The sequence below is a fragment of the Pimephales promelas genome, chromosome 10 (genome assembly GCF_988280905.1).
Source record: "Pimephales promelas chromosome 10, fPimPro1.hap1.1, whole genome shotgun sequence".
Lineage (NCBI taxonomy): Eukaryota > Metazoa > Chordata > Actinopteri > Cypriniformes > Leuciscidae > Pimephales > Pimephales promelas.
This window is the reverse complement of record NC_142778.1, coordinates 14,752,261-14,774,251: the sequence shown is the minus strand read 5'-3', so window position 1 is coordinate 14,774,251 and position 21,991 is coordinate 14,752,261. Positions and strand designations below refer to the sequence as shown.

Sequence of the window (21,991 nt, the reverse complement as noted above, 5' to 3'; positions counted from 1 at the left end):
GGGGACCCACAAACAAAGAGACAGAGGGATGGAAAGATGAGAGGGTGAGAAAGTGAGAAAAGGTCTACAGGAAGGAGGGATGCATGGTGATAAATGAAAACATGAGCTTTGAGGATAGGGACCATGGAGATGTTTCTAGGTCATCTTTAGTGCAGCTGACTCCCTCACTTCATTTTTTACACACACAATCCACTGAATAGGAAAAAGACGACAGAGAAAAAAAACAACACCCGTTTAAACCATCTTTTAAGTATAATAAAACAACTCCAACTCAAACCATTTACCTTATGCAAAAATACTGCAGAAAAATCAAGCAGACAAAAATTAATATTAACTGAATTGTTACAGTTGAACAGCGAGGCCCTGAAAGCTATTTTTAATGAAACAGAAGATAACTGGAAGAGAGTGGAATTGACAAGGTATGAAGAGCAGAGAAAGAAAAACAAGTAGCAAGGGACTTTAATATGATGTGTTATGTAACAGGGAAAGTCCTGCAGGTCAAACCAAACACATAACATTAGTGGAATCTCTATGGGATGAATACAGTATCAAAATTATTAACACGTGCAAGCACAATTATAAATGAACTTGATACACGTTGCAGAAATGTTTTATCCATAACTTTCAACTTACGTGTGCAAAATTGAAAATTGAATGAATGTGTAGCAATTTGTACAAATAGAGAAATCTGTGTGAATACAAATGTTTTCATAATTTGCGCATGCAACAACAACAAAAAAATGTGCATGTGTGGATCAGGTGGCGCACATGCATTCATTGAATTATTTTCTGAGTCGGTCTCATTTGATTCATTTGGATTTTGAGACTTTCTTTTCGCCGTTTTTAAGCATTTCACAACCCACAAACAAATCACTGCAAATGAATAGGCCTAGTGCTAATTATTAATGTGTGCAAAACTACCCATTTATTTGGGTAATAAAGTGTGCATCGCCACATTTAAACTAAACACAATACAACTTCTGTGTGGAAAATCCAGAATCACATGAATGTGTAGCATTTTGTACAAATAGAGACATAGTTGTTAATACAAAACCTCAATTTTGTTTTAATGTAACAAAATTGAAGAATTTGTTCATGCAACAAGTAAGATGTGCATTTGTGGATGAGGTGACACGTGTGCATTTATTGACTCGTTCCTGAGTCAATCCTTTTGGATTCATTTGGATTTTGATACTTTCATTTCGCTGGTTTCGCCTTGCAAGATCCAGACACACTGTCTGAGAAAACCTGCTACCACTAGATGACGACGGCAGCGTAATCAAGCGTTCTTCAACATTTAAGATGCTTAATGTGAGTGATATTGAAGCGCTAAATTTAGTACGCAATATAGGCCTACCTTATTAATAAAGCATACTTTAGAGAGGCAATCAGATTATGAACAACACCCATAGAAAACCATTATAAAACGTTTCATAGCGCATTGCATGTTCAATGAGGTGTATCGGCTACTGAGTTTTAATATCACTGTCTTACTGCTTAAGCTTATTCATAATAGAATCTATGGGAGGAAAACTACATAGCCTATACAGAGCTTATATACACATATACAGATGCACAACTTATAACGTTAATGGCATTTTCCTTCCTGAGCCTATTAAAAAGAAAATTCTGCAGTTGACATTCTGATACATTCTGTAGTTGCTTTTAACTTAGCATGTTTAGCAACCGGTCCGAGAGAGCAGTAAAGTAAGTTTTAGGTTTGATATTCCCCGCATTTTCTAAAGGGACCAACTGCAAATTCCTCTCACAGTCAAAAAATATAAACGTCTAGTCATTAATTCAAATGAAAATCCCTAGTGGACTGACTGACACTTTTCATACTTAATACTCAATACATTTAAAATCAGGTCATTTTACTATTTTTAAGTAGGGTTGCCATTGTGGTACTTCTACTAAAGTAAATATGTCTTATTTGTACTTTTACTTAAGCACGCTGTGTGCAGAATTGCTGTGTGATTATTTTGACCATATCATCATTTGTATGTATTTTTTCCAACTCCAAGCTGTATAAACTTGAATGCTTATTGGATTTAATCATTTTCAGGTGATGTATTTTGTGTAATGAGGGAGGGTGTGGCCTCAGGAGATCAACACCCAAGGTGTGCATAATTATTAGGCAGCTTCTTTTCCTCAGGCAAAATAGGCCAAAAAAGTCGAAAATTTTAAAAAGTATTTCAGAGGGATGCAGCGCTCTTGAAATTGCTAAGATATTGGGGCGTGATCACAGAACCATCAAACGTTTTGTAGAAAACACTTAACAGTCGCAAGAAACGTGTTGAGAAAAACAAAATGCAAATTACCGTATTTTCCACACTATAAGGCGCACTTAAAAGCCTTTAATTTTTACAAAAAAACGACAGTGCACCTTATAATCCGGAGCACCTTATATATGGATCAATTGTTTATTAACGCTCCGCTTTTCCACTGCATAGTACGGTACTGTTCGGCTCAGTACGCTTCGACTCGGCGCGGAACAGTTCGGATCGCTTTTCGTTTCCACTGCAGTAGTAGTACCCCTTCAAAGTGTGTGGGACTGATCGTTATTTGCACGCGCCTCTACTGCCATGACATCATCTTAAAAGCGCCACAGTTTCAAACCCACAACACAGGAACAATGGAGACTATCGAGGGGATGGTGTTCCTGATTCTCGGTATGTGGTTTTTTTAACTGCTAGACGGAAAAATGTGTTTAAAATGAGGCTGATGGCAGCAAAACAAAAATACTGCTAAAAAAGTGTCTCGTGTCGCAAATCCAATGACGCTAGTAGTGACGCTGGTAGTGACGATTCTGTCTGACCAATCAGTGATCTGCAGTGTTTCACGTCACATTTTAGTACCGGTACGGTACGTTTGGAACCTCAACAGACCAGGTACCATTTAAAGCGACCTGAAGTGAACCGTACTGTACCGTACCATGCAGTGGAAAAGCACCACAAGTGAGACGTACCGAACTGAACCGTACCGTACTATGCAGTGGAAAAGCGCCTAAATTCACCCGCGAACTCGCACTCGTGTCCATCTTATGCCCGCTTTGTCACACGGCCAGTTCAACCTCGTATAAATCAGGTTTTGTGTGTAAGTAACGTGTCCGCTCAAAAGCGCTCACTCTTAACAGACACACTATCCCTGGCGCTGCTCGCGCCTCACAGAATGTCAATAAAGCGCTCCCCGTTCACTGTAAACCAGGTCATCTCATTCAAAACAGCCAGCTGTTGCTGTCAGCGAGCCGCCACACTTTGAATACTCATATGAGTCATAAATACTCATATTTATATTTATATTGATACTCATAAACAGCCCACTTCCATATTTTGCAGATATTGGAATATGTTTGATAAAGGTTAAAATTGTTGTCGAAAAGCAAGAGCAACACACCGCTAATCCAAATGTAGATTTTTTTTTCTTTAAATGACACGCTGTCTCTTTCTCTCTCACACATATGTAGCCTAGTTATAAACTCTTTAGACTTTTTAATGAAAAAAATCCCTTAATTCCAGGAAATCTCCCTTATTTTCAATGTTCAATGTTGACAGCTATGATTTAAAAAATGGAGAGAGCTTTGTGACAAGCTAATTCTACAAAGAGATGTGGATCTCGCTTGCATTCTATTTAACAGGTAAGCACTCATTCAGCTAACTATATCTATCCATATATTTTAACGATGATGTCATATGTAAAACGCAGACGGACTAACTCTCATGTAAACTATAATGTAAATTCATATTTGTTCTACATATATAGCTGGAGAAAGTAGCTTTATATGCAGTTCACTAATATTATCTTGTTCGATATCATAGTATAATCATAATTATCATTATTAACGAAAGGTGACCTTGTTTTTTAAACTTCTATTAATACTAGCTAGATGGAATATTTATTTAATAGGAGTCTGATAATTCATATATCTCTTTGTTTGGAAAGACGTGATTGTCAAAATACTTAGTTAGAATGAGTGAGGAATGTGGGGAATGACAGAGCGCGTGGTATTGGTGGTTTGCTCGCACATTCCCTCTCTCTCTCTCTACCTCCCTCATTGACAGCAACAAAAACTCCCGTGAGCCCACGCTCTTTACCGACGTCATCAGAGTACATCTTTTGTTATTATTTTGATTGATTGACCCCTGGTGGCCAAAAAATTGCATCATGTATGTTTAATAGGCTCAGGAAGGAAAATGCCATTAACGTGAAAAGTTGCGCGTCGCATTCATATAGGCTCTGTATAGGCTATATAATTTTCCTCGCATAGAGTCTATTACGATAAAGCTTAAGCAGTAAGGCGGTGATATTAAAACAGTAGCTGATGCACCTTATTGAACATGCAAAGCGCTATTGCACGTGAAGCATTTTATAATGGTTTTCTTTGGGTGTTGTTCATAATCTGATTGCCTCTATAAAGCATGCTTTATTAATAATTTGTACAATATCAATCAATGATTGATTCAATAATTGTGATATCAATAATTGTGTGTAAATTTGGCACTTCAGTATCACTCACATTAAGCGTCTTAAAGTTGAAGAACGCTTGATACGCTGCCGTCGTCTGTTTTACCAGAATACTGCCATCTGGTGGTAGCAGGTTTTCTCAAAGAGTGCGTGTGGATCTTGCAAGGCGAAACCAGCGAAATGAAAGTTTCAAAATCCAAATGAATCTACAAGTAACTACTAACGCACTATTTCATATCGTTACAAAATAAATATGTTACATGTAGTAGGCAACGTTTCTCAACACTGAGAATGAATAAATAAATGCCTGTTTCTCCAGACTCGTGCTTCAGTAATCCACAAGTCACAGAACCAGTCCCCAAACCATGGCAATAGCCTATATTGTTCCATATTACTTAAAGGGGCACCAGACAAGAATGCTGTTTTTGTCAAACAGCGACCCCTAGAGTAACTGTGGAGTACTTGTTTTTAACATTACTGTCGTAAATACCACTCACGGAGGGCATGACGTGTTACATAGTCTACAATAGTACATTGTGTTTAATTTGTCATTTAATGAGATCTAATATATGTTGTTAGTGGTGAGAATTTTCACGTGATTAAATACATATCACCATGAACTATAATGGTCCAGAGGATGAGCTTTTGCCATGTGTGTCATAGGTTCTGGGTTCTAATCCTTACTAATAGTATAGTTTATTTACCTCATCAACACCGATTGTTTATTAGTGGCTGTATTTCAAGCAGGGACATTTTTTTGTGCATTGGGTTTTGTGATTTCACCGTAATGAGTCTCTCAGTCCCCGCAACGGATTGAGCAATGAGCGCGCGTCCGTTTGAATATCACAACAGAACACTGAATCCACTGAAACTGATCGCAGCGCCAACGAGCGCTTTAGTAAAACAACACATTTCAGATCGCCTCTTATTTAACAAACGAAATAAATGAATCTGCAAGGAATCTGAGTTACCTGGAGATGTTTTATTTGTTTGTATTGTACATCCGTGCTGCGAGATGTTTCAATGGGGACATATCACACGCACATTACGGCTATGCTCGCGTCTGACTCCTCGCTCGGTCAGTCTGCTCTTTCCTCTTTCTCTGTTCCTGCGACAATGCTTTCCTAGCTTTCTATATCTTATATGCCGGCTCCGTCATGACGATAGTGTGACAAACTCCATCCTTCTCGACCTTGTTGATGGATATGTGCAGTGTTGCCGCAAAGGAATATGTTACATCGCAAGAGCTGATATCACGCGATACTTCCTGATGCTGAGGCCGGCGAGCCGAGATTTTTTCGCTCACAGGCACCAGGGGGGGTCGAGACGCCCCCCATTCAACCCGAAAGAAGTCATATAACCATTTCAATAACTCTGAAGCTGTTAAAGGGCACCTATTATGCCCCTTTTTACAAGATGTAATATTGGTCTCGGGTGTCCCCAGAATGTATTTGTGAAGTTTCAGCTCAAAATACCCCATAGTTAATTTATTATAACCATTTGAAAATGTCATTTTGTGGCCTGCTTAAAAATGATCTATTTCAGGGGTATACAACCTTAAATGCAAATGAGCAGCATATGCCCGCCCTGCCTTTGAATGAGGCCGTAACTTGATACCTATGGCAGCCGGTACTGAGAGACTGAGAGAAACCGCTGTTTTGAATGTGATTCAGCGTACGTTTGAATCGGAATATATAAATAGTACGAAGAGACTCCGGCAGAATAAACATAAATGAGAATGGACCAGTACGTCTCGGTATGGTTATTTGATACATTTATGTACTTTAGAGTTGTAATCGCGTCCGGATGTGCAACACACACACACAGACACACACAAACACTGAAGCTGGCGCAATATTTTGTAACTACATACACATTCTGTGATAAAGTTTGCTACGTACGTACAAGCGAAATTACATTTATGCGAGGGACCTGTGGCTCCATGTTTAGTTGTCATACAGGTGCTTCTGTGGCAAATGTGAGAAGATGGCTAACTTACAGAACAACAACATATTTGCAATTTTTAATACAATATCTTTAAAAACATATATATATATAAACGTGTGGTTACACACTATACAAACAAGGTTTAAATTATATAGCCTACACAGACATCCTACGACAACAACAACTTTAGACGCATTTGTTGTTGAATTGGCTGACATTGACTGAAAAGACTATTTGCTCAAAAATCATAAAATACACTTACTGTTACTGGATGTGACGGTGGATCGCAAACAGTAGACGACGATCCACAGTTGAGGATTAACTTTTAAAGGACAACTCCGGCGCAAAATGAACCTTTAGTCTAATTACACATTGTTACCTAGTCAACCGTTATATGAGATTTTTTTTCATGATTGCCGAATGTAAATAGTTTTATATCTTTAAAAACAGTTTAGCCTATAACGCTAGTATAATGCTAGTATATAGGGCATAGAGAAATGACAAATAAAAATCGCTTGTTATTACCACTAACAAGGCTCAAAATAGCCCCACAGTAACACGACAGCATAACAAGGGTCCCTACATTCAAACCGAAGCATTGAGAACTTTGTCAGTGTCCATACAGTTTAATAAGCAGATATTTTATACACACAGTAAATTTCGCAAATACAGGAAGAAGCCATCTTGGAAAAATAGTCTCTACCAGTCGATCTACGAACGCCAATCCAAGTGCGCTTGTGAGATGTGAATAAGGTGATAAGGTGAGCGCAAACAGTAGTAGTACATATTGAAGACAAGTAAACGGTTTGTGTTTGTGTTTCTTCTGGAAACAACGGACCATATGAGATTCTGCACAGTTCAGCGCACTTGGATCGGTGTTCGTAGATCGACTGGTAGAGACTATTTTTCCAAGATGGCTTCTTCCTGTATTCGCGAAGTTGACTGTGTGTATAAAATATCTTCTTATTAAACTGTATGGATACTGACAAAGTTCTCAATGCTTCGGTTTGAATGTAGGGACCCTCGTTATGCTGTCGTGTTGGTGTGGTGCTATTTTGAGCCTTGTTAGTGGTAATAACAAGCAATTTTTATTTGTCATTACTCTATAGACCTTATTCAGAGCAGCGCCATGACAGGTATGAAAGTGAGGCTGTGAGGGATAGACTTACTGTGTTTCCAATGGCATCTGCTCTAAAAAGCTGAATAAAGCGGCTAGATTACTTATAATTTTCCACAGCTTACATTGTCGGGAGTTTTTTGTAAACTGACATTTCTTTGAAAGATATTTTTCCAGTGTTTCATGAGCAGAACAATCCGAAAACACATTAAATAACAGTACAGCCCATTGAAGAGATGCAAGTCTATCCCTCACAGCCTCGCTTTCATTCTCATTAAAAATCAAAGATGGTGCTGCCGTGAATAAGGCGTATGCCCCATATACTAGCATTATACTAGCTTTATAGGCTAAACTGTTTTTAGAGACAAAACTATTTACATTCGGCAATCATGAAAACAAATCTCAGATAACGGTTGACTAGGTAGCAATGTTTAATTAGACCAAAGGTTCATTTTGCGCCGGAGTTGTCCTTTAAGCCACAACAACAGGATTAACCCACGAGAGAACGTTACCGGCTGTCGTTGAAACAATGGAGGATGTGTGTGTGTGTACAGATCACCGAGGGCGGGGTCTATGCCACAACCACACTGTCAATCAAACCCCTTACTCACTTTCTACGTCACAAAGAGCTGAATCTCAGAACAGCTCGTTCTAGGACAGTGCATATGATTTATTGAGATTGTAAAAAAAACACTGGGTGGATTTTTATCATTCTAGGGTGGTTTTGCTCACACACTGCCAACACACATTTATGTTCAAACACCATGTAAAAGTGAATTTTCCATAATCGGTGGCCTCTAAATTAGGCTAGAATAACTGCATAGTGTCCCTTTAAGCATTTTATAATTTGCATGGCTGAATGATGTTTTCCCCTTATCTGAGTGACCATGAATTATGGAGTATTTTAAGATAACCCATGCGATTGTGAACAATCACGTGTGATCATCGAATCCAGATTAAGTTAACTAAAAACAATATTTCAACTTTCCAGATCCAGATCCAGCCCAGCCCATTTACCTTCAGGAGTCAGAAGTACTGTGACTAGTGTCCTTGCTTATAAACTCAGTCAGACGGTGCGCTGCGGGAGTGGAAGCGGGATTGAGCGGAATTCTTTATTGCTGTCCCTTTTTTAATGATAGGCATCTGTCATTCATAACCGCTTGCTATTTTGGGAATGAACCCAGCGCTATGATTGGTCGAATTACGCTTATTTTTCTGTAGCTTGATTTGAGGACTGCGCGTGCACAGAGGTGTCACCAGGTTTTTGTGTAGTTTAAAGTGACAAATCGTACCAGCATACTTTGAGGTCAAAATGCGTATCCGCTACACAAAATGCATATGGATTGGCAGGTCTGCACAGAGATTCAGCTAATGTTATCAAAGCACAAGATACATGTCAGAAGATTGAGAATGCAGTTGCAAAAGAGCTGAATGTTTATGTCAGTGTTAGAGATATTAGCAGCTGGGTCTGAACGGGAAGGAAAGGGATAATGTCACTCACATCCATCAACAGGGGCAGCCGTGTGACTCTCTGCATGGGAAGGATGAGGAAGGAGATCATGGGAAGGTTCCGACAGTCTGGGTGGGCCTCGATCCCTGTCAGTACCTCCTTAAAGGATGAGCTTTTATTTCTGAAGGCATAAACAGACTGTTAAACTAGTGATGAGCCACAGAGTGTGATGTGATCCCAAATGGAATTGCCTCTTTCATAATCGTGTCTCTTGAGACAATGTTTCAATTCAAAGAAACAATGTACATATTGTTAAACATATCCTGACAATATCTACAACTTTTTTATCGCAATGTGACTTGCAACTACGAATTAAACAAAGTTGCACGGGTATGTTGCGTTACTATGTATCTTATAATGGTGATTAAATGCAACTGTGACTTCAAATCTCACAGCTGCAATGTAATTTCTCATACTTTTCTATCTTTATATCTCACAATGTGATATTGCAACTGCCATTTGATTTCATTTCTCGCAATGTGACTTTGTTTAATTCTTCTTCTTTTAAACTTCATTTCACAATTACTCTTTTGATTTTTACTCTGAGGCTTCATAGAAATGTGATCTCTGTCCAGAAAAAAAAGCTTCAGATCTGCTGGGCTAAAGGGTAAAAGTCAGAGGTGACTTTCAGTTTAATCAGTGATGAGTTATGTTTATTGTGCTGTACTCACAGGAGCCTTTGCAGGGTCCTCTGCTGGTACACTTCATTCGAGCAGTATGTCACATAGGGGTCAAAGTTTGCCTGTGCATGCCTTGAAACAATGTCACTTATGTCATCGATTACGATGTTTTGCTGGTGACGATCTTCAAGTTCCTTGAAAAACCTGGAGGGAAAAAGGAAAGAATACAATTGTATTAGGGTGTTAACATGCGTGACATGCCTCACATAACATCAACACAAGTTAAAGTCAGTGTGGGGGGAGCGATGTTTTATTCATCGGATTTGCCTGATTAATCGGCACTGATAGTTGATTGGTGGAACTATCGTTATCGGCCAAAAATCCGCACCGATAGTTATTTCCTGGTTTCGTCCGTTGCTGGGGCGGCTGAGAAGTGCGCGCTTTCATTCATTACACAGAGAGAGCTGAGAAGGGTATGCTGGCATCATGCAGTACAAGAGCGGCCTCTAGAGGTGTCATAAAACTATCAACTGATGCCTCGTGTTGTTTATTTCGACACGTGACACTGCGCGCTGCACTGAGAGCGCGCGCTGTGTGGAGAGTGGAGATCGCTGACATCTGATGCGCATGCTAAAGCACGGACAGCGAAAAGGTATGCACACAGGAAATTTTGTCATATCATTATAAACTGATGAATTTGTTGACTAAATACACCTTAGTCCGACCCGAATGTTTAATGTCACAAATTGTTACCATCTATTTGCATTAGTTTATATCCAGCTGGTCACTTTGATGCATTCATTATGCAGCGACGTTGCATATAAGCTAGAGACGTATGATAGCAAACTGATATGTTCATACAGCCGACAAAAACAAACGAATCAGAGAAGCATTCGATTTCGGTTCTTTTTTCACCATCACTTTAATACATATTTATTTTTATTAAATATTCATTAGGTTCTATAAAATACAGGGCTCCAGACTGCGACCAAATAGTCGCATTTTGCGACCAAAATTTGAGAGTGTGCGACTGAATTTTACATCCAGTCGCACATGTGCGACCGGTAAATTTGCCACACGTTAAACGCATGGTAAGCGTGGAAGTCAATGAATCCGTGACAAGAATAGCGCGATTAAACGTCTGTGGGAACATGAGAGACGGAGTGAGACGGAGACAAATATCACAACCTGATGTGCGTCTGAGCAATAAGCGATCTATCGACACGTTACCTAGCAGCGAATACAAACAAAATGAAAGTGGAACTAAAATACGCAACTCATATAGGCTATGCTTCACGGACCGTTGGCGTTTTTATTAGGTTGGACCAATAATAGACAGAGCAGCGCATAGTGGAGCCCCCCGAACCACCGACAGTAATAAAGCCCCGAAATTGCCAGTCGCTGGTTAACACATTAATAACATTAACTAAGGTTAATAACTGCTGTTCATTGTTTGTTAATTAACATACTACATTTTTAAATTAAGGTTTTTATTTGTTAACCATAGTTAAAACTCTATGAACTAACATGAATGATCAAGGTGAAATTGTATTGCTCAAATATTAATGCTGTAAACATTTATATTGCATAATGCACATAGTTCATGTAAACTAGCTAATAAATCATTGTTAACAAATTGGACTTGCAACATGTTATAGCTAAAGAAACACACATTTGACATATTTTAATGTTTAAATTATTTTCAGATGGCAAATTTTGTTATTATTTGAAACGTCTTTTTTATTCATTAGGTTGGCTTGAAAAAGAACAGTTAAACAGTTACATTTGGAATGTTTAATTTGTTATTTAGAGTATTATTTTTTGTTTTTTGAAAGAATGCCTTTTATTGACATGTTTTCATGGTTCATACAGTTTTTTGTATTTTTATAATAAAGTTCAGCACTGTTTTACTTGGAGTGTTATTTTTGTTTTTATCCAGTATCAATTTTAAAAACTATCGGTTGATTAATCGGTTATCGGCAAGTACAGCCCAACCTAGCTATCGTTATCGGTAAAATCCAATATCGGTCGACCTCTAATTCCACATGCACAAACACGCACATATACATATGCAACACAAAGCCAGGAAACTGTTCTAAACACCTCCTTCCCCAGTCTATGATCACATCAGAGCACAGGACATCCCAAAGCCCCTCAAATGACCAACCAGGGATGGCAGCATGAAAATCATACACACATGCTCTTCCTGACCAGAAACACACTTCATGACCAGTCATAGGGAATTCACTATTTTTCAGTAATCCAGAGGATGCAGCTCAGAGCTATCTGTGCTGAAAAACAGCGTGACCTCTAGTTCACAATCTCACAATAGACGTCAGAAAGACGGAACCTGAATGCTAAACCTGGAAGTGATGTCAATCAGGTTGTTAGCACAGGGGCCATGACCCCGGGACCTTTCTACAGGTGTTTGGAGCACTATCAGCTTTAAAGAGGGACAAGAGTCAACCGGTGAAGTCCAAATGAACAGTACTCAAAATAAATTTGTGCAAAGGATAAAGTTGTCACGGTACATGTTTTACTGAACACACACCAAACCGTCACTTCAAAACCGAGGTAGTATGTATCGAATCACAACTTTTGTGTACCGTTACACTTCTAACAAAGGGTAAAAAGCAAACATCTATTTCTGGTCTTGGGGGTTAAAACAGCCACTGAAAGCAAAGTTCAGCTGCTATATCAGGGAAAATCCAACAGAGGACTTTTGAAATTTCTTTTGACTTACAGTATAAAAGTCTCTCTATCCACAGCAAAGGAATCTGAGTTTTTATGTGAGCAATCCATCACATGAGCCAACCCACACCAACACATATACAGCAGGCCATTTCAGGAATGCTTCGCACTTCTGGTCTGGTGCAGAATGAAGGCAACTGTACATGTTCATGTACATCTGTTTATCTGTCCTTTACAGCAGGCCCAGTGTGTGTTCAAATGACACTGAATCATGTTCAGGAATCATGGACAACCAGAGGGAAAGTCACATTTTGTGCACTATTTTCAGCCAAATTGAAATACATCATCAATGACAATAATATCCAACACAGTCTCATGAAAGTGCGTATCTATACCACGAATGTCATTTCTCGTGGCATTTTTACACCAAAAATGTTTTTTTGTGTGCATATGCTACGCACTGAAAACCCCTTGGGTAGGTTAGGGGGGAGGGGAGTGGGGAGTTTGTGCGTATTATATGCATGCGAAAAACGTGTACCATATACACGCAAAAACTATTTTGCCGTATAAATGGCACGAGAAATTACATTCGTGCTATAGATACGAACTTCCATGAGATCGGGCTCTATTATCACGTCAACTAATTACTGCAATGAGAGGTACAAAAAAGGACAAAAGAACTAATTATTCTGGATGTCCCTTGTCTTTGGCTCTCTTTCAATGTTTGTTTGTAATATGTAAATGTGTTTTTTTATTTGAAATGAAATGATATATGGGCTCTAGTAACTGATGATATTTATCTTGCATATAAAGGAAAACAAACACAGTTCAATATTTCTGTCAGTGGTTTGCTATATTAATTTATACTTAATCAACATCATGCCTCTGACTGAGAGAGTCTTCTCACTTTTTATTTATTTTTATTTATTAAGTGTTTACAAATCAGAAGCACAGCTTGGGCTAAACGAGTCTTAAACATTGTAGTAAAAAAACGGCAACTAAGGTGACTCAAGAGTTCCGGCTTGAGGTCGTTTTCCGATCTTGTTCCCTTTTTTCTCCTCCTAACTGCTCCCTGTATCATCTATACTGCACTATCCAAAAACAATTATAACTTTATTAAAAAAACTGTGCCCTGAGCAAGGCACTTAACCTCAGTTTGCTCTAGGGGGATTGCTCTTGTGACTATCTCGCACAGTTGAAGCAAAGCTACGAACCGAACCCAAAACTGTGTGTTTTGACATGCCCCAAAACTCACTGCGCCTGTGGGAAAACAGAAGTTTAACCATTTCATCTGCAGCAAGAATTAAAACTAAAATAGGGAGAGATCTTAATTTCTGTTGCTATCAAACTAGCTACAAATTACGATTGCTTACCTCCAGTTCGTGTTGCAAAATGTATAAACCATATATTACCCACGTCTTCACCTGCGATGTAGATACCGTTCCTCTTTTATTCATTTGATAAACAATGCCCATGGTAAACAAACTGTTTTTGAAATAAATCTGTTTTGACTAACTATTCTAGTGTTTGGAAATATTAGCCTATACAGACTGTTGATCATTTTAATTATAGGCCTATAATTCATTAGCCTGGCTAACGTAAGACCCAAGTCTCATTAGCCACATTTCCACTGCCGGGCTAGGGCTGGGCCAGAGCTAACAGCGAGCCGAGCGAGCCAGCCAAGCACCGGAATTGCGTTTCCACTACCGGGCCAGTAGCCCCACAGCGCTGCCCTAACCCCCCCATCCCCCCCCATCCCCCCCCCCAACACGCCTTTCTGGATCAAACGTCATACAACCCAACCCATTTGTATATTAACTCACCGGCCGTGGCTGCAATAGTGTCCCGATTGTCTTGCGATTCACCACTAACAGAGGGACGGTGACCAAGCACACCGTCCATCAAGTCGAACCTTGGAAAAATCCGTCTCTGAACTCCGCTTTGTCCATTGTGCATTTTAATCGCCTTGTACAATACTGCGCCCGCAACTTTTTTATTTTTTCCTGAACTTGAAGCGTTGCTCGCTGAATGTTTAGCTTAGAAAGTTCAGCATCGATGTGTTTTGTAACATCCTCGTTTCTTCACACGCCGTCAAATTGACGTCGTACCCTTTCTTCTGCCCAAATGCTCAGAAGAGCTGTGGTATCCTCGACAGACAAGTACAGGCGATTCTCTGTTTCAAGCAGCGATTTTTTTGCGCGATATAAAAAAAGTGAAATGTGCATCTTGCTTCAGATCATAACGTTCCATAACACCAATAAACTCTGCCTTTTACCTTGAGCACGCCTCTAGCCCGAGCTGGCCCGCTCTGGCCCAAGGTATTCGACGGGCCGGAAATCCTGGCCGTTGGCCCTGAGTAAGCCCCGACCAAGCCCCGGAAGTGACAGTGGAAACGCGACTGGCCCTGGCATGCACTAGCATGGCTCTGCCCTGGCCCGGCAGTGGAAACTTGGGTCTGGGAACCACAAGTTCATTTTCTTGTATTTGAGGCGTGGTTTACAAATGCCCAGAGCCATTCATTGGGTGCTAAGAATGTCTATAAAATGTACCTGTAAGTAGCTCATAGCCATTCGTTTCAATTATACCAGATGACGTATGTAGAGCGACAGAAATTAGACAAGGAAGAAGACGATGGGTCAGAGATTTATGTGTACACGATGGTGTGTATCTAACGCGTGTATCTAGCGGCGTTTCACACGGCATGTGTGAGCGGCGTGTATTTTTCCGGCGTGCATGTTGTGGGAAACTTTTCTTTCCTTGTAGAAAAGTTAGCAACTGAGGAGACCAGGAGACAATGGACATTTTCCAAGCAGAAGTTCTTTATTGCTCGTAGCTGCAGTCACGTCAACATCGTCTAACTAAGGGAAAATATTCCCTTACAATTTATACATTTAGAGGGGAGGCGTTTACATTGAGGGGGGAGAAACTGATACAAAAGCATGCAAATGAATTAGGAATACACCCTACTCTGAGGCCATTACCAATAACTATTCAAATGCTGATAGTGACCAGGAACTCTGGTTCCAAAGAGCCATCCCAGAGCCATTAAAGACAAAAGGTGGAAGTCTCCCAAATAGCTAATCCAATCAACCTAAACGATTCAATCTCTAGGCTGGAAGGTGAGAAGGACTATTAGCAAAGGAGACTCTGGCTGGAGACTGAACAATCATCTATCCGTTTTATACCAGTGGAGTGGAAACCTAAATTAAACATTTTGACAAATTTGTATTCTTTCAATGTTAATCAATGAGCGCATTCACACCGGGAGCCGAAGCAGCGCGTGAGCGTCAGCAGGAGTGACACGTGAGCAGCAGCGAAGCGGGGGTTTCGGCGTCGAATCTGGTTTTGCTGCTCTGCTCACGCTAAATTAAAGTGAAGGCACACTTTTGATTGACAAAAATAAACATGATTTCAATGTGTCTAAAATGCACAGAATAAGCATGTCTAATGAGTTTTAACAAGAACTTGAGTAGGCAAATAGAAGAAAATAAAGACTAAAAATAATATTTATAGAAGATTTAGGCTACCCGATAAAAACTTTTTTTTAATTATTCAGTTTGGGTGAAAGTTGTGTATTATATAAAAAAAAAAACTAAAGTAAACTAGCCATAAAATATTATATATAACCATTCTTTTAGTTTTTGTTTTTTATCCACGGAGTCTTGCAGTCTTGGGTCCCACTTTATATTAAGTGGCTTTAAGTACTATGTACTTACATAGGAAAATAAGTACAATGTACTTATTGTGTTCAGGTTGTATTGTAAAACACTCTTGCTGCTATTGAGGTGTGATATGGGTAAGGTTAGGGACAGGTGTGGTGGTATGGGTAGGTATCAGGGTGGGTTAAGGTGTAAGGGAAGGCTCAACTGTGTAATTACAAATGTAATTACATCAATTAATTACAGTTGTAATTACATGCAGGTATTTTCAAAATATAAGTACAATGTAAAAACATGTATGTACACAATAAGTCCAATGTATCAAAGTAGTAACTTCAATGTAAGTATACTGTATAATACTTAAAGCCACTTAATATAAAGTGGGACCAACATTTATATGCGAATGTAGTACACCTCCCCATTTCAAACTTTCAAGACTATCAATGACCAACTTCTAAAAACAAATGTATAGTTGTCTTTGTAAAGAATTGCTTGCTTATATGTGTAGCTTTGGAGCCACTGCTGTACACTGTACTTGTACTTGTTTGTAAACGCTTCCAGTGTGAATACTCTCACGCGTCTGCAGCTGCAGTGACGATGTAGTTACGCTGACGCACTGCTCAAGTGCCGCTCATGCTTGCGGTGTGAAACGGTCGTAAGTAGGGCCCTATGATTTCCGCGATAACGAAATCGCGGACGGAATCGCGGAATTAGCCAATTAACGCGGAATCTAGTGTTAACGCGGAATTTCGTGGAATTTTCCATATTTGGTTTGAAATTCCATTTTTGTGTGGGAGATTAACGTATGTCTGGTGAAAATGCAGACTGGGGGAAGCAAATCTGGGCGATACAAACCCCTCAACCCGTCATTTCAGCCCCAGTGTTGAAATCAAAACAATGAAAGCATGGCGAAGCGGCTCTCCACGGCTCTGCTTTCGTCGGCTAAAAGTTAAGAAACTCAGTGCCGAGCCGAGCAGTTCGCACGTGATTTATGCAGTGTTTCCCACACATAGACTAATTCGCCGCCACATACTGCGTTTCGGTTTTAACAGTATTTAAAACATGCAGCGTATTCTTTCAGTTGTATTTCCCCGCTCTCCCTCCGTCTCTCTCTCACTCATGCGTCTCTCTCACACACGCGCACACACACACACGATGTGCACACCGCGTCTGTCTCAAGCGTGCCGCACAAGCCCTCAAAAGTGAAGCCAAAACGTCTCGATCGCCCCCCTGTGACCGGACCTAGTATAGCTCATAACCCCCGCCTCCCCATGTTATTCAATGGGACACGAGACCGTTAAACAATTAAATTACACTTCACATATCCTTTTTCCAAAGATAGTTTCTGTCATTTACTGTAGTTTCTATCACGTTGATGTAATTTCAAGTGTTCGTTTTTAAAATAAGTTTGTTTTTAGTTAGTTATGTGATGATAAAAACGGTGCTCTGACATCATGATTGACAGCTGTGATTGACAGGTTCTCTGCGCGAGGTAGTCACTGAAGCACCAGCAGACTTTTTTTAATAATGTTGATTATGTGGTTAGTAGTTGTATTTACCTTATTTTAACGCAGTTCTGCAATCAGCAGACATCACTGGAGAAGAACGAAGCAGGCAGAGGACACTTAATGAAAGTACGGGGCGTGTGCTTGCGCTTGATTCAGCGAGAATGAGGGCGCGGCCTTGATTTCGCGGCATTACTTCCTGCTCACGACTGCGCATGACTGGTCCCGAAACACGCAAATGCGCAGACTCAAGTTCCAAGATGTCAGCGTCATATCGAGACACTGGCGGCTTCAGTTCTCTGATGGAAAAGAGCGAAGGGGAGTCGTCCATCTTTTTTTACAGTCTATGGTCTGTCTACGAGGCGCTGGACTGGACAAAAGCGAAACGAACTCTGTGAGAGACAGAGTGTGACTTTATTTAAACTTAATATAATTTATATTACTGGACACTGAAGCTCATAACCATATTTTGTTGTTACTTGAAGAGTGCAGTGTTATGTTGCATCAAGCAGAATTTGTCCTGAAAAGGCTCCTGAGTAAATGTCTGTATTACCTCAATAAATTTAAGGTCATTTCTAATTTATTTGTATTTTTTAATACATTTTAATTATTACCTTTAAAAGCATTAAAATAACATTAAAATAACTAAAATAACAGTCAAGGGTAAAAAAAACAACCTAATTCCCCAAAAATTAAAACGGATGAAACGGAATTTGGGAAAAAATAAAACGGATTTCCCTACGTAAGCCTGCATCGAAAGGTAACTTTGAGTCTGCTGTCATTTTGGATCCCAACAAACTGCTTCGGTGTGTCGCATAGACATCGTCATCATCTTGCTGCTCCCTCCCTGTTCTGTGATTGGTTCCCTAGATCAGGCAAAAATTTGGTCCATGGTATCCAGACTACCTAGCAGCGTGAATATAATAAAATCACGCTGCGGCAAGGCAGTATGGGGAAACCCAGAAAACTCAATGTTGCAAGCAACATTGTCCATTACTGTTCAGTGCCGGCGTCAGAAATGACGTTTGCTTTGCAGCAGTTCTTTGTTTGTGTGGACAACAGAGGAATTCCTGCCACTGTTTTTACTCTTTAACACATTTTAAGTTCTTCAGGAGTTGTTAGCTGGTAGAAATGCCATCATATGTACGCACATAGAATAAGTGCATTTAGCATAGCACACATCATTGTTTTGGATGTTTGGTAAGTTCTGTGTCGCAAAATACGCGTCATAAAAGCTGTTTATTTTTTACGTATCATTATGTTTGGTCTAAAAGATGACAGTGTGAACCCTAAACCAGTACTAAATGTATAATTTTAATTTTAATCTTTTAATTGCCGAACCAAACTAACAAAGAGAACCGAACTACAAGTGTGAACACTCCCTTAGACATAACACAGATTTAATAACCTCAGACAGTATGCATTGAATTCAATTATCCCACTAGTTAAGTATGTTTTACTGGAACAGTGCTTACTACCAGATGTCTGTAAATGTTTAAAGAATTTAGTAAATATTTAATCCATCTGTGTGAACATAGCTGGTTGGACTTTGATCACAGGGTCAACAGCTCTGAGAGATATTTGTGAAGACAATTAAACATCAGCAACATTCGAGCTCTGTGTTTATTGGATAAAGCTGGTACAGAGTAGAAGTACAGGACATCTAATTTAGTATAACCTCTAAAGACATATAGGTATGGGTATTTTCAGATAAGACATTATGTCACAAGTCATAAATTACACACATCCATATCGAAAATATGAATTTTGAACCTGTTATGTTTATTTAAACACAGGTATGTTGTATCAAGTTTAAGTGACCAGATAAGAAAGTTTGGGGTGTGTGTGTGTGTTTGTGTTGTTTACTACAGACCTCATGCACGCACTGAAAACCCCAATTATAAAAACCCATAGGAAAACCGTGGCGATTTAGTCTTGAGGGTTTTGATGTCATCCCTGCAGAACTCTGTTAGTGTGGGATGAGCATGTGTTAATGAGGCTCACCAGCTGGACTATTCCTCGTAGGTTGAAGAATAGAAAGTGAAACCATTTCTTGTGTTCTGAAAATACAGCACTGTGCTTCTCACCAGAGGTCAGCGGGGGTAAATCCTGTCCGCAGGGCATTAGCGGATCAGATCATTTGTTCATGAGTGTAGGCAGTAGGGATCAGGGCCATAAAAGTGTTGGGATGTGGCATGGACAACACTGACAGGCAGTACACATGTGCACACACACATAATACACAGGCAAATGCAAGATTTTGTCATTTTAATTCTCTTCTTTCTCACTGACCTCATGAGTGTCCACATGAAAACAATGGTTCCAAACATACGAGAGTCGGCTGAATGTTCGAGTATGAAACTGATTATACAATGAGAGTTCTATGGTAAATGGTGGTTTTCAATACTGAATGTCCATCTAGATATCTAATTACAAAATATCTGTAATGTTACAGTTTCAAGTGAAAAAGGATATTCAGGAAGTAAAAAAAAATGTGTAAAATTTTACATTGTACATTTTCAGTGGTCAAAAACCAAATTGGTGTCACTTTTGCATACAGCTGATTTTTATTCTTTTAAAGAGGAATGTCAGTCTAGTAAACATCATTCCTAGTAAATATGCATGCTAATTAGCAACAAGTTAATAGTAAGAATAGGATCTTAATCTAAAGTGTTACCAGATATTTCAATATCCTTAAACATTCGGGTTCTAAACAAACTTTTCTTTTGACATCTTCGATTTTGAAGACCTATACGGTTCACTCCCTGAGAAATGGGGAACTCAATGCAGGTTCTTGTGCAAATTGTTGTATTTTGCCCATTTTCAATGGTCACTCTGCATGCAGCTAATACTTAATACATTTAAAGAGGAAGAACAAATAAATAACTTTATTTATTCACATAAAAGTAATAATGTAACTATTTTGATATTTGAATGTCTATACATTGTCATTAATCATAAGGAAATCATGGCAATTTAACCTGGAGTTTAAGGTGTTTTGGTTGTCCTGGAGATGTTTTGACATGCCCGGACATTTGTGCTTTTTTCAGTTGCATTTAAACATATTAATTGCACAGGTGAAATTACACTATTTAGGACAAACAGCTACCATAATATGTGAGCAACATGTATATACATGTTTGTATTTTTGAGAGAATATTGTTTATGCATGGTTATTGAAAAAAACTAAAAATTAAACTTTCTGAAGTAAGGCCAAAAACACATGTGTCCACAAGACTTTTAAGTAATGGATGTTGTTAGAGTGTTTGCTTCAAAATGATCAGAAAATCATTGATTAGTTTATTTCAGAAACTGTCTAACAAAAGCTTATTTGATGTCTATTTTAGAGTAAAAACTTTATAATCTACCCAAAACTAGACAACAAAATGTTGTCATTACAGACACTATTCTATATCGCTATTCAATGTTTTCTTTCTCAAAGTGATACCATTGGTGATTGAAGGCACAAAACAATGCATGGATTGTGGCTTAAACAGTACACAGCACTCATCACAACATCCTGGCCACTTGAATGATTTGGAACCCACATGGGACATGAAGGGACACAACAAGAACATCCTGCCTATCACCACACTTAATGCTGCAAATATACCACTTTTGATTGTACACAGATTAAAGTGCCAATGGTGTCAGCAAAAATTTAAATATAGGGCTTTTTTACAGTGTTAAACCTAGGATATCATTGTTATAAACCCTGCTTTTAACCACCATGATAGTTGACGCCGCAAACATGCAAATAAGAACAGTAACCCAAGGGAATGTACTTGTGACACATCTGGTTATGAATACCCAGTTTTGATAGTTAACCCCGGAATAGGGCTGGGCAATCTATCGATATAAAAAAATATATTGATATTTTCAAATGCGATATGGAATTAGACCATCTCGCATAAATCTATATAGTTTAAATATGCGCTGTGAACCTTGCTCCAAGCAAGCTACTAACCGGAGCTCTCCGCACTGCTGAAACTGCGCGCTGCAGGAGCGCAGCCGCAAGCCATCGACAACCCGAAACGGTGTTTCCGTACATTCATTCTCCTGCGGCCACCACACCAAATATCATCCCACCACGGCTGCAGCTTCTCAGTGAAGTCCGGTATTGAGCACACTATTGTGTTACCTTAATTGTTACCACTAAAGGCATAAAAAATATTGTAAAGCACAATAAAGTTTTCGCACTCTATTCCAAGACTTCTAAACTCATTCAATAGCATAATGTGAGGTAAAAATGTATATTTAAGTCGTCAATGGAAACTCATCTCTCCTCCGTCATTCTCCATTCAGCATTCAAACAGCGGGTTACGACAGTAACACGACGACACTCTCATCAAGATTAATGTTCCCATTATTATACTTTATTTGTAGATACATTTATTTGTAGGCAAGGGAGCGTGGCCAATGGGAATATCACTGCCACCACAGCAGGAAAAGTCTTAGAGGAAACACTGCGAAAAAGC

The 21,991-nt window shown here is 39.3% G+C and overlaps 1 protein-coding gene across 1 annotated transcript in view; it reads right to left on the bottom strand.

Annotated features, from left to right (window-relative positions):
- Positions 1 to 21,991, bottom strand: part of LOC120486021 (rho guanine nucleotide exchange factor 26) — a 134,875-nt gene that overhangs the window by 59,614 nt on the left and 53,270 nt on the right. The window contains 2 exon segments of the mRNA XM_039681860.2: positions 9,030 to 9,159; positions 9,710 to 9,862. Coding sequence (XP_039537794.2) covers positions 9,030 to 9,159; positions 9,710 to 9,862 — 283 coding nt within the window.